At 36.4% G+C, this 13692-nt stretch overlaps 2 protein-coding genes across 2 annotated transcripts in view; one reads left to right on the plus strand and one right to left on the minus strand.

Moving 5' to 3' along the window:
* The first annotated feature begins 320 nt into the window (after positions 1–320).
* LOC127659941 (oligosaccharyltransferase complex subunit ostc) lies at positions 321–8453 on the plus strand. Its single transcript, XM_052149944.1, has 4 exons — positions 321–534; positions 973–1066; positions 4947–5144; positions 7939–8453. The coding sequence occupies exons 1-4, from the start codon at positions 396–398 to the stop codon at positions 7955–7957; spliced, it is 450 nt and encodes a 149-aa protein (XP_052005904.1). The 5' UTR covers positions 321–395; the 3' UTR covers positions 7958–8453.
* A 180-nt stretch (positions 8454–8633) lies between these two features.
* Positions 8634–13692, minus strand: part of LOC127659860 (ethanolamine-phosphate phospho-lyase) — a 36538-nt gene continuing 31479 nt past the window's right edge. Inside the window, exons 8-13 of the mRNA XM_052149822.1 lie at positions 13199–13424; positions 12902–13056; positions 10887–10976; positions 9980–10110; positions 9630–9700; positions 8634–9509 (exon numbers count right to left, since the gene is read on the minus strand). Coding sequence (XP_052005782.1) covers positions 9402–9509; positions 9630–9700; positions 9980–10110; positions 10887–10976; positions 12902–13056; positions 13199–13424 — 781 coding nt within the window. The 3' untranslated portion in view covers positions 8634–9401. The remainder of the gene's footprint in view (positions 9510–9629; positions 9701–9979; positions 10111–10886; positions 10977–12901; positions 13057–13198; positions 13425–13692) is intronic.

The raw sequence follows: 13692 nt of genomic DNA on the forward strand, positions 1-13692 counted from the left end.
ATAACCGATAATCTAAACCTTCGAACAACAGGACAACAGGGGAAACAAGAAACACTGCTCTAGAAATGTTTTTACTCGTGTTCGCATAAGTAATCGCTTTAATAATAATCTCAGAATTTTACAGTTTTTGCTGTTTTTCCGGCGTTTTGCACACGGAATAGGATACATGGGATACATTGTGCAAAATTTCCTAGTATATGTGGTAGGATCGCGCACTCAAAAATAATAAATAAATAAAACGAATAAATACAGATCTCAGATCAGTCTTATGTACAATAGAATAGTTTTCTTGTCGGAACTGTGACAGGCTCTTCCTGTACACGTCGCTTCACGGGCTGTGTGACGTTTGCATTAGCCGGGCAGCCACAGGAATCCTTACAGCACTGAATTAAACCATGGAGACCCTCGTCAGCCTACCGTTTACTGTTCTGGAATGCCCAAATGTCAAACTTAAAAAACCATCATGGCTGCATATGCCTTCTGCAATGACCGTCTATGCCATCGTGATTGTTTCATATTTTCTCATCACCGGTGGTAAGTGTTACAAAGCCATCATAGGCTAAACTAGCCATCAGCTAACCCTTATTCTAATGTCTTTAGCGCCTGTGCACACTGCAACACAATTCATTAACAGTCGAGGATTTGCAGTAGATCAATAAATGTATTGATATATTATAATTTGATTGAATATGGAGATGCATGTCTTTGTGCTTCGTGAAATAATCTTGCGAGTTAACCTGCTATCTGTTAGCATTCATAGCATATCATTCTTATATTATATTGCTCTACAGACCAAATGAGTTCCTCTGCTGTTCATTACTGCACATTGCATGTGCAAGAACGACACTTGGGTTACTCTAGTTTGCTCATGTAAATTGTGTGATATTACTTTGACTTTAAGCTGGTGGAATGGTTACACCAAACTGATCATAACGATGCAATATGATGGGAAATATCTTCTGAACATTTCAGGCATCATTTACGATGTTATCGTTGAGCCTCCGAGTGTCGGATCAATGACTGATGAACACGGTCATCAGAGACCAGTGGCTTTTCTGGCATACAGGTAAAATGGTTTCTTTGATACAGACCTATATTAGAATTTGTCCAGTTAGTGGCGCTGCAGATGTAATTAAAGGAATATTCCTATACATTTGAAGCGCATTGTTGATTTCAACTCGTTCCTGCTTTAAAAAAAGCAAAAATGTTGGGCCAATCTGTAAATGTTAAAATACTCACTGTTTCAAAAGTATAGCCACAAGATGTAAACAATGTGTTAACATGATTTTAGTGTAATAAAATCACTTGCTAACTATTTCAGTGTAAAGTTACTCAATTTTGCAACTTTGTTGCCATAACATTGTAAACCCTAAAACGGCAGTAAAAACGACGATTTAAACAAATTGACACCATTTTTACAACACAGATTAATTAATACAAGTGCTTTTATAAAATTAGAAGCTTCACATTTCTGCCTTTTATCCTTCCAAAAATCATCCCCTCACTGTAACCTCAATGTGACGAGGAGAATGTTGGGGCCGTGACTACGCATGATCAGGCCAATCAGCCGAGGAGAGGAATAAGTGCAGCAGAATGCAGCTCTCTCCTCAGCTGATTAACCCAATTGGGGGCCAGGAGTGCGTAGTCATGGCCACACCCTCGCACTTCTTCTTGTCACACTCTATTTTTCTTTTCTTTTTTTTTTAAAGAAAAGGAGAGACAAGTAGAAATTATTTTCTGTGGTAGTCATCAATCTACCACAAATGTTGTCTCTTCAGCTTAACTTGTATTGAACCCAGAATATTCCTTTATGGCACTTCACTGTTGTCAGAGACCAGTATCTACTACAGGGTTTTTTCAAACTCTCTGATGCCAACCCCCAAATATGATGTAGTTCCTCAAATATACACAGCTCTGAAAAAAATTCAAAGACCACTGCAAAATCATCAGTTTTTCTGGATTTACTATTTATAGGTTTGTGTTTGAGTAAAATTAAAATTTTTGTTTTATTCTATAAAGTACTGACAACATTTCTCACAAATTCCAAATAGATAAACATTGTCATTTAGAGCATTTATTTTCAGAAAATGACAACTGGTCAGAATAACAAAAAAAATGATATTTTTCAGATCTCGAATAATGCAAAGAAAACAAGTTCATATTCATTTTTACATGACACAATACTATTGTTTTAACTTGGTTCAGAAATCAGTATTTGGTGGAATAACCCTGATTTTCAATCACAGCTTTCATGTGTCTTGGCATGCTCTCCACCAGACATTCACATTACTGTTGGGTGACATTATGCCACTCCTGGTACAAAATTTCAAGCATCTCGGCATTGAATTGATGGCTTGTGGCCATCCATCTTCCTCTTTAGTCACATTCCAGAGATTTTCAATGGGGTTCAGGTCTGGGGATTGGGCTGGCCATGACAGGGTCTTGATCCAGTGGTCCTCCATCCACACCTTGATTGACCTGGCTGTGTGGCATGGAGCATTGTCCTGCTGGAAAAAAACAATCCTCAGAGTTGGAGAACATTGTCAGAGCAGAAGGAAGCAAGTTTTCTTCCAGGACAACCTTGAAGTTCTGTTTTGACGAATCTACCTGATTCCAACCTTGCTGAAGCACCCCCAGATCATCACAGATCCTCCACATGGTCATCTAATTGTTAGATGGAGACCTGGAGAGCCCTTCAAAGCAGAGTGCTGTGAAATTTGGTAGAGGATCGATGATGATCTGGGGTGCTTCAGCAAGACTGGAATCAAGACTCTGTCATGGCCAGCCCAATCTCCAGACCTGAACCCCTTTGAAAACCTTTAGAATGTAACCAAGAGGAAGATGGATGGATGGATGGCCATAAGCTATCAAATAAAGCAGAGATGCTTGAATTGTTGCACCAGGAGTGGTATAAAGTAACCCAAAAGCAATGTGAAAGATTGGTAGAGAGCATGCAAAGACACATGAAAGCTGTGATTGAAAATCAGGGTTATTAACCAAATATTGATTTCTGAACTCTTCCTAAGTTAAAACACAAGTATTGTGGTGTTTAAAAAGGAACATAAACTTGATTTCTTTTAGTGATGCACCGAAATTAAAATTCTGGGCCGAAACCGAAAATCCAGGATGCACTTGGCCGAAAACCGAAACCGAAATTTCCTTTTTTTTTTTTTTTTTACCTATTTAAGAAAAAAAAAACATTTTATATATATATATATATATATAAGTATAAATATAATTATACAATGTATAATTGTATTAATATTATACTTTTTCATTAATTTCATGAATTTAATGAATCTGAATTGAAAAACTACAAACCAATCAAATAAAACTTTTATTGAAAGTAACACACCAATATTGGACAAAAAATATATTAAAACTATATTAAATATTATTCTTCATTCAGTTCTGTAAAAATCTAATTTTACACATTTTATTAACAATTATCCAAATAATGTAAAGTTTTAGAAAACTATTATATGCAAAACAACAGTCAAGTAAAGAACTTAGCTAACATCTTTCAAAAAGTTTAAATATGCAACAGTCATTTTAATTGAAACAAAAAGGCAGAACACAGAATGGCAAAGGGCCTCTATTCCACTGATCTATATATAACTATAATATATAAATATATATATATAGATCAGTGCTCTATTCTGTTTATGTAAACATATGTACACTTTAAGTGTACACTTCAAGTGAAAATTATTGTGCAAAACAGCAGTAATTGAACTAAATCCAACCTCAACTGTAAACGACAGATGTATCCTCAAGTGAAGAACAAGTGTAATGTAATTGCTATACACATCAAATTGGACCGCTTTCTATTTAACTACAAGTCACAGGTTTCTCTTCAAGAACAAAAGTTGCTAAACTTTCTGACAGTCTCTCCTGTCTGAAAGCTCATCAAGAACATGAGATGCTGCTCTGAACAGTCTCTCACTCTCTGTGCTGGTGCTTGGGCAGATAAATACCTGTGCGCAATCCGCGCAAGCAAAGGAAAGCGGTCTTTGTTTATGCGCCAGTAGTCAAGGGGATTGTCGCTTCTGGCGTAGTTCCGCTAGATACGCCTGAAGTTGTGGTGTAGCTGCGCTAGTTGTGGCACTGCTGTGGATCGGGGCGCTTTCCTGTAGAATCTCTTGCTGTACTCTGTATATATATATATATATATCTTGAAAGTTCTGCTGAACAAACACTGCAGATCGCAAATTTGATGTCCTTATCAGAAACTTTGAAGAATTTCCACACCGCTGACATGATTGGCCTTTGCTTGGTAGCGCCGTGATAAGGGCTAGATCGATCCAGAGTGAAATCAGAGCACTGAGGGGCAGGGCGAGGAGGTATATATTTTCGGCTCATATTTTCGGCCTTTTTTCTCTTTCGGCCGAAAACCGAAAGTGCCATTTTCGGCGGCCAAAATTTCGGTGCATCCCTAATTTCTTTGCATTATTGGAGGTCTGAAAACACTATATCTTTTCTGCTATTTTGACCAGTTGTCATTTTCTGCAAATAAATTCTCTAAATGACAATATTTGTATTTGGAATTTGGAAGAAATTTTGTCAGTTCTTTATAGAATAAAACAAAAATTTTAATTTTACTCAAACACGTACCTATAAATAGTAAATCCTGAGAAACATATAATCAATGATAATTTTGCAGTGGTCTCATAATTGTTTCCAGAGCTGTACATTCCTTAACTATTAATGTAGTTCTATATTTCAATAGTAGGCATAATATCCATTCATTCATTCATTCATTTTCTGTACTGACCCTCTAGCTCCCTCATGCATCCCCAGGTTTTAAAACCCCTGTGTTATTATGCATTAAGACATTACATTATGCATTAAGACATTACATTTAATTATCAAGCAGACTTTGCTAATATATGAACAGCACTGCTTCTTTGATCCTTATATCAATGCACGTATCTTCTCTCTTAAAGGGTGAATGGACAGTACATCATGGAGGGGCTGGCCTCCAGCTTTCTCTTCACAATGGGAGGCCTTGGCTTCATAATTCTGGACCGCTCTAATGCACCCAACATTCCCAAGCTTAACCGTTTCCTCCTGCTCTTCATCGGCTTTGTTAGCGTGCTACTGAGCTTTTTCATGGCCAGAGTCTTCATGAGGATGAAATTGCCGTAAGTCATTATATTTTACATTAGGAATTAACACACCTAATCCTGTTGTTTTCCACATTTTAGAATAGTAGAAAAGTAAAAAAATAAATAAAATAGAAACAAAAATTCAATTATGGGAGTCAGAGGTTGCACTAGAAAAATTCTATATCCATCACTGACGGACTGAGTTGTTTCTGTCATGGTCTATTTATATCCGTCATAATTTATTTAAATTTTGTAAGTACTACATTCATGGGAAATGTTTAGCATCATTATACACAATACATGCAATACGTGACAGTGTATAGGCTTAAATAATAGCTATATTTTTTTACTCACCAAGCAAGGCTGGTGAAACAAATGGGTTCTTGGGTGAAATTCTACCTGTCAATTAACCGCTGTGCTAAGACAAGATTAAAAACCGCTTGTAACTGGCAAAGTTTAAAAAGAAAATAAATGTCCGATTGGAATATTTGTAAGTATGCATACAGTACATACATGCACATGTTCACAGAACTTTTTCAATGTGCTTGATATCACAGAACACACATTTCTGAAGCTCTAATGCAAGTATTGCTTTAAAATGACTGACATTACTTATGCTCTAAATGTCATGTTTTCGCATACTTTATATCAAATGCAAGTAATTGGCGATCCAACACTTGTTCACTATATTTTTTCGCTTTATTATAATAAGATAAAATGCTGATCATGCATTAACACAATGACTGATGTATGCAGTCATTAATTCAGAAACCCACTCCTCAAAATGCAAACACAATTTGTTAATAGAGACTAATATTTCTAGGTGTTAATGGTGTTGGCGCCCGTTAATACACATCTTAATACCTGGCTATAAACAAGGCATGATGACACAATGAGAGTTTCCATGTAGGCTGTGCACCTCTCCTCACTTGCCCACTCCTGTTGTGAGGCTGGCTGAAGGACGGCCCTCAGAGCTGGGGTGAAGATGACGAGAAGGAGGGGCGGGTTGTTCTGCCACAGCCTTTATATCATTAAATTTAGATCATGAGAAACTCAGTCAAGTGTACCCAAACTATCGATTGGAAGTGTATATTTATTTATACAGTTGAAGAAAGAAGTTTACATGCACTTCAGCCAAACATATTTAAACTCAATTCCTGACATTTAATCATAGAAAACATTCCCTTTCTTAGGTCAGTTAGGATCACTACTTTATTTTAAGAATGTGAAATGTCAGAGTAACAGTAGAGGGTCAGAAGTTTACATACATTTTGTTAGTATTTGGTAGCAGTGCCTTTAAATTATTTAACTTGGGTCAAACTTTTTGGGTAGTCTCCACAAGCTTCTCGCAATTAGTTGCTGGAATTTTGGCCCATTTCTCCAGACAGAACTGGTGTAACTTTCTCGCACATGCTTTTTCAGTTCTGCCCACAAATTTTCTATTTGATTGAGGTCAGGGCTTTGTGATGGTCACTCCAATACCTTGACTTTGTTGTCCTTAAGACATTTTGCCACAACTTTGGAAAAATGCTTGTGGTCACTGTCAATTGGGAAGACCCATTTGTGACCGAGCTTTAACTTCCTAGCTGATGTTTTGAGATGTTGCTTCAATATATCCACATTATTTTTCCTTTCTCATGATGCCATCTATTCTGTTAAATGCACCAGTCCCCCTTGCAGCAAAGCACCCCCACAACATTTTCATGGTTTGGATGGTGTTATTCGTCTTGCAAGCCTCACCCTTTTCGTTATGGTCAAACAGTTACATTTTTGTTTCATCAGACCAGAGGACATTTCTCCAAAAAGTAAAAACTTTGTCCCCATGTGCAATTGCAAACTGTAGTCTTGCTATTTATGGTAGTTTTAGAGCAGTGGCTTCTTCCTTGCTGAGCAGCCTTTCAGGTTATGTCAATATAGGGCTTGTTTTATTGTGGATATACTTGTCTAAATGTTTCCTCCAGCATCTAAGGTCTTTTGCTGTTGTTCTGGGGTTGATTTGCACTTTTCGCACCAAACTACGTTAATCTCTAAGAGACTGAATGTGTCTCCTTCCTGAGCAGTATGGTGCCTGCGTCGTCCCATGGTGATTATACTGCGTACTGTTGCTTGTACAAATGTACATGGTACCTTCAGGCATTTGGAAACTGCTCCCAAGGATGATCCAGACTTGTGGAGGTCCACAATTTATTTTGAGGTCTTGGCTGATTTCTTTTGATTTTGCCATGATGTCAAGGAAAGAGGCACTGAGTTTGAAGGTAGGCCTTAAAATACATCCAGAGGTACACCTCCAATTCAGTACACCACCTATCAGAAGATAATTGCCTAGATATCCTAAACGACTTGATAAAATGATAGTTTGCTAATATTAAATCTGTGGAGTGGTTAAAATAGGTTTTAATGACTTCAACCTAAGTGTATGTAAACTTCTGATTTCAACTGTATTTACTATGAATTCTTACAAGTATCAGCTGCCGATATTTATCAGCCAATGAAAACCATCAGCGTATCCATTACAAGCATGAAAATGCCGATATGGAAAAACAGTGGTTGATTTATAATTAATTATTAACACACTTTGTAAAAACGTGAGATAAGGCAGACATCTTGGTGCCATCTCTTAGACAGCCTTAAGTAATTCTTCAATTTAAAGCTTTTCAAAGAGAGTTTGGATATTATATCTTAACAGCTGCAGTCTGGTGTAGGATTACAATATGAAGTAACTAGGCAACAATAAAACAATAATATGACCACCAAATCACTTTTCTGCATATACTGTATGGTCTAAACTTAAAATGTTGTTTTTAATGATCTGAATGTGTTTGTCTTGTAGTGGTTATCTCATGGGTTAAGGATCAGCACCTTCAAAATGGCATCAACGTCTTGAATATCGCACACGCCACAGACAGACTGAAGAGAACGCATCTGAAAAGTTGTTTTAGTGCCAAGGAAGACAGTCTGTTATCAAACTGTTGTAATCAACCAGTATGATTGGCAAAATATCCTACGTGTGTGTGTGTGTGTGTTTGTGTGGGAGAGAGAGGGAAAGTGTGTGGTTTTGTGAAAGACATGCTACTTGTCCAGTTCGGCACTTAAGTTACTGGATTATGCACAATAATATACAATTTCTTCTCACCCCTGTAGAGACTTCTGTAACAACTTCTTATTGATGCTCTTAAAATTACTGTTGTGGTTGTTGAAAATCCGATTTCCAAAATCCAATCAAATTTTTGTACACTGCTTCACCAGTGGAAAAGCCTTAAAATGTGGCAGTTATTTTCTATAATAAACAAATGTACCTTCTACAACTATGAATTCTTCATTGATTCGCTAATCTAATCAGTCATTGACAAATCCTGTGTAAAAAAAAAAAAAGTAAATAAATACTCAGTACAACAATACAATGCTCTTTGTGAAAGTTTTAAATTACCAAATGCTACAATTGTGGAGTAATATGTTTTACAAAACAATGAGCACATCTTACAATAACATAAGGCCTATTTTGTTAAATTATATTTTGTGGTAGTTTATAAGCACTAGAGGGCATTGTGCACTGTATACCTTTATTTTATCTGGGGCTTAGTTTTAAGATCAATCTATTGCAATTTTTGTGAATTAAGGGTCTTTCATTCTACATCAGCTTGTTTTCCATGTTGAATTTTATCCACCAGGCATTTTCCACTCCATTACTATCAGATAGGAGAGTGATTATCTAGCTTTTTTTTATTGTAGCAGACACAAGTAGAACATGTTGAATGTGCATTTGCTAGGTATGTATGCACTTGAACACGCTTTTGAAAAACATGTTGTGTTCAAGATATGCTTGCGGTGCCTAATTTGGCATTCTTATTTTTAAAGATTTGTCTGTAGTTTCTCTTTCGAAACTATCCAGCTCAGGCAGTGAAAAGATGCCACTCAATTGCAATGCCTACATCAGAGATGGAAGATATAGATATCGCAAAGTGCATTGATTTATAATATTTTTGTTATCCTTTTGTTCATTATCCATTAACTTTCAATATGTGTGAAAGCTAATACAGTTATTAATAAGATTAGACGGTTCTGGTTCATTAAGTGTATACAATTCCAAAACTCCTTATAAAAGCTAAAATACAGATACAGTTCTGAATGGCATCACTAAAATTTGGCAAAGTAATCTTACAATGCTCTCAGTGTCCTTAAAGATCCATTAAAACATGGAATTGTATTAATAACAAATTACAGACATAATTAAATTGTCTGTTCTTAAAAGCAGTTGTCTCTGATTAATCCCCTGCTGTTTTTATGGGTAGTACATTAGGTTCGTATTCTCTTATTGGATTTTGTGCTAAGAGGATGTGTGGTGGTGTGCTTGTGGCTGCTGCCATTTGAAGGATGAACATGTCCATTTTCTTCTAGGGGTTCCTTGGGACCAAAAACAAACCACAAATGATCTTAATTTTTATTTTGATTATGCATTTAAGTAACTACATTATGTAAAATTGTAGCCTTCATTTGTAATTTATACATAACATGCAAGTTTACCTTTCTCTTGCTGTGTCCATTCTCTGAGATTGTTGCTTCAGGCTTGTGGAGGCCCAATGCCTTTTCTAAATCTTTAAGACAAAAGAATACAGTAGGAATCACCAGCAGGAAAGTAGACCTAAACAAGTGAATAGTGGCCAGCACTTTGAAGCTCCAATAATCATAAAGGCAGCATAAAAGTAATCCATACAACTCCAGTGGTTAAATCTATATCTTCATAAGTCCTTTTTTACTATAAATCTCCACTTTTAATTCCACATTTTTCTTTTGGTGCTTCACATTCTTCGTGCATATCGCCACCTACTGGGCAGAGAGGTGAATTTATAGTAAAACAGGAAGCCATGAATTACCTGTCAAAATTTGGTCAATCTTCTCAACTGCGAGTTCAGCATCCTCTCTGGTGAAGCACATGGGTGGCTTGAACTTCAGAACATTCCGTTGGGGGCCATCAGCACTTAGCAGTATCCGCTGCTCTTTCAGCCTTTAATGATAAAATACAACTCCATTCTAGTTCGATAACTTTTTGGACAATTAATATAATTATATGATCAGCTAAAACAAATGTAAAAGGCATTTTGATTGTTGTAAAACAGCTGATATTCTATATTCTATGCCAAGTTGCTTAGCAAACTTAAATAGCTTACAGGTATGCTAATGAACTATATCAGTTACTGCAAGGATTGTTTATTCTTATCATTATTAACAAATATAGCTTTTTATGGGACATTGGTATCTTTTATTATATTGCTTTAACTGCCTGTAACACTGCTTAAAATGGGCAAGAAGGAGGCGGGAACCAGATGAACCATCAAAATAATGTTTAATGAAAACAAAAAGACAAACATGGTAGCTGCACGTGGCTCTCTCCCAAAATGCCACATCAATCTCGGCCTTATCCCTCTCCTTGGCTAATTAGCCCGATTGGGGGCCGGCCGTGTACACTCATGGTCCGGCCCTACCCTCTTCCTCGTCACACTACCATTGCATAAAATTATTAAGCCATTTGAGGCTTGAGTGATTTTAAAATGGTTAAGGTGTTTTTAGAAGACCCTTTATCTATGGTAAAAATCACTGTAGCAAATCTCATTACTTGTTTTAATATGTATGCTAAATAATGTATAATGTATATCTAATAAGAAATTATTTGAAAAATATCACATTGTAAATAAAGTTTAACATATAAAGATATGCCGTGCGAGATTGTATTGTACATACAAAACAAAATAAGTTCTCTTGTCTAGTGTAACATGTCCTCACCTGTAAATAACATCCTGAGCTTCAGCTGTGGCAGGTGTTTTCTTCTGCCGATCTCTCACCAGCTCCACCCCAACAAAAAGGCCAAGACCTCTTGAAAACAAAATAGCAATGTGTTGGACTTTTTGACCTGTAGCTTTACACCCCCTAGAAATCTATGTTTCTGTTCAACTCTATCGCTGTCAAAAACATCCTCTGGGAAATGATTTACATGCAAATTGCAACATAAAGCTTAATTCCAATAATCTTATTTGAACATAAGGTCAAGGCTCAAATGTTGCACAAGCAAATGTCTCAGAGCTTCATGTGTGCCTTGATATTATTAAACTCATGGAGCGACACTGATCTCAGTTCAAAATCTGACTTTTTTTTTTTTTTTTTAAACAGCAGCATTTTGTATCAAGGAATAAAGAGACTAGGATTGTCTTGTTTAAGTTGTTTAAGACCATCCATTTTTTTAAAGACATTATTCTATTTTAGTCTCTTCTAAAAACTGATCTGAACATTTGCAGCAGATTGGAACTGATTAGAATCAGTACCTATTAACACAAACACACACACACACATAAGTTACTATTGGAGCATGTGTTTCTCAGTCAATTCACAGATAATTTATTTATAAATGAAGCCCAGATGGGATGTTTAACAAAAGTCATTTGCATTTTTCTCAACGCTCACCAAGTGAAGCACCACCCACAAGTGAATCATCATCACTCAGAAATGTTAATGCGAGCACCAATGGAGGACTGCAGACTGGCGGCGATATTTGCAGATGTAAGTTTGCCTCCATAAATTGCTTTTTTTTTTTTTTTTAAATAATTACAGATTTGTATTTCTGCATTTGCAGTTCATGTCTGTTTTGATGTAGTTTGAGAAATATAGAATCTGTTTCGCTTCTGTCCATTATATTTGCTTAGTCTTCCACACATTTGTATTTTGTATATGTTCCATTATATGAATGTTCATGCATTAATATTGAAAAAAGTGACAATTCAATATTATTAAGTCATTTTCAGCTCTAAAAGGAGATGTGCTAGTAAAAAAGCTGTTTTAATGAAAGTTGAAGGGCTGTCTTTTTTTTTTTAAATGAAGTGGCATTGGACAGTGCCTCACATTAAAGCTTCAAAAAAGGACCCAAAAGTATCATAAAAGTAGTCCATATGACTTGTGTCATAATCCAAGTCTTGTGAAGACATAGGTTTGGGTGAAAAACAACTTAAACTTTAAAGCTGAAGTATATAATTTCTGCACCACTTGTACCACCAAAAGGAATTGCAAAAAACAAACAAACATTGTTTTCAAAACAGTTTTCTGAATACACCCCTATCCCATTTGCCGTTGATAGAACAAACAGATAGTCCCGTCCACAACTAACAACATTGGTCGAGTCAATGTTATTGTCTCTCTTAAGACGGGTCACTCAAATCAAACACAGGATTTTTTTGTAAAGGTACAGAGACACAGTGTTTAGTTGTCTCTGCATATTAAGCTGGGATAGGAGAAAGCATTTTAACACCGAAAAAGTTACATACATCAGCTTTAAGTAATTTTGCAGTGAAAATCTTGTCCTCCATTGTGTGTTGATGAACACCATGAAAGAAACTTGTTTACAGTTGTGCTAAAAACTATGTTTGTGCTAAAAACTATAATATCGTATGAACGTGTCATGCACTGTGAACAAGCTTCTCTCGTATTTGTTTCTCACCAAAACCGCATGCTTTCAGGAGTTGCATGATGTACTGTATACTTTTGGATCCTTTTTCAAGCTTAAAATTGAGGCACTATCCACTGCCATTGTATTGAAAGGACGGCATGCAACATTCATTAAAACATCTCCTTTGGTGTTCTGCATAAAAAGTCATACAGGTTTAGAACAACATGAGGGTGTGTAAATAGGACATAATCATTATTTTTGGGTAAACTTACCTTTTAAAGAATCGGATTATGATGTGACTGTGTATAATCAATTAATTACTGACTGTATGACTTTAGAAGTTAGTAGGAGGGAGTTCACCAACCTCACATCACCCACTAAGGAGTGTCTTTCTTTCAGATTTTCCAAAAGCTGAGTCAGGTACCCTCCAACACGCAGGGCGTTGCCTTGCAGATCTTCCTTCTCAATTACATCTAGAACAGCCAGTCCAATTGCGCAAGACACTGGGTTACCACCAAACTGAAGGACACAAAGGCAGACATTCTTCAGCTACCAGAAATAGCAGAGCTGTTATTCCGGTCTTCCAGAAAAAAATGTGCTGGTGGACTATATGTTTTATTCACACCCATGTTAGCTATGCAAATAGTAATTTAGTCCTTACTGTGTTGAAGTATTCCATTCCAGATGACATGAAGCCTTCAGCAACCTCTCTGGTGGTGATCACACATGACATTGGATGGCCATTTCCAATAGGTTTGCCCATCGTAACAATATCTGGCACAAAATCTTCTCCCTGTAGTTGGAAGGCCCAGAAATGGGTACCCACCCTGCCAAAGCCCACCTGGACTTCATCAGCAATGAAAATGCCTCCTGCTTTTCTCACATGCCTTTGGTACAGACGGAAATGTGATGCACACATACAAATCGAAATGCATGGATAATTATATTCATATACTGTAATACATGCATTAGGAGTAACACGTGCATTGTTTGTAAAATGCATACTATGAAGTAAAGTGATTTATGGATGTCTGTGTATACATACAGTATTTTAAGTTTCATACTAGGTAAAAAGATTTTCACTGGCATTATTCTTTCATTTTAATTGAATTATTAGCACAAAACCAACACCAATAATGTTAGAATCAACTTAAC

This window comes from Xyrauchen texanus, chromosome 2 (genome assembly GCF_025860055.1).
Source record: "Xyrauchen texanus isolate HMW12.3.18 chromosome 2, RBS_HiC_50CHRs, whole genome shotgun sequence".
In the NCBI taxonomy this organism is placed as follows: domain Eukaryota; kingdom Metazoa; phylum Chordata; class Actinopteri; order Cypriniformes; family Catostomidae; genus Xyrauchen; species Xyrauchen texanus.

Bases quoted from the DNA above. Each gene is read 5' to 3' on its own strand.
- LOC127659941 (XM_052149944.1), top strand. From the start codon at position 396: ATGGAGACCCTCGTCAGCCTACCGTTTACTGTTCTGGAATGCCCAAAT. The intron at 535-972 runs GTAAGTGTTACA...TGAACATTTCAG, and splicing joins ATATTTTCTCATCACCGGTG to GCATCATTTACGATGTTATC. The intron at 1,067-4,946 runs GTAAAATGGTTT...TCTCTCTTAAAG, and splicing joins GTGGCTTTTCTGGCATACAG to GGTGAATGGACAGTACATCA.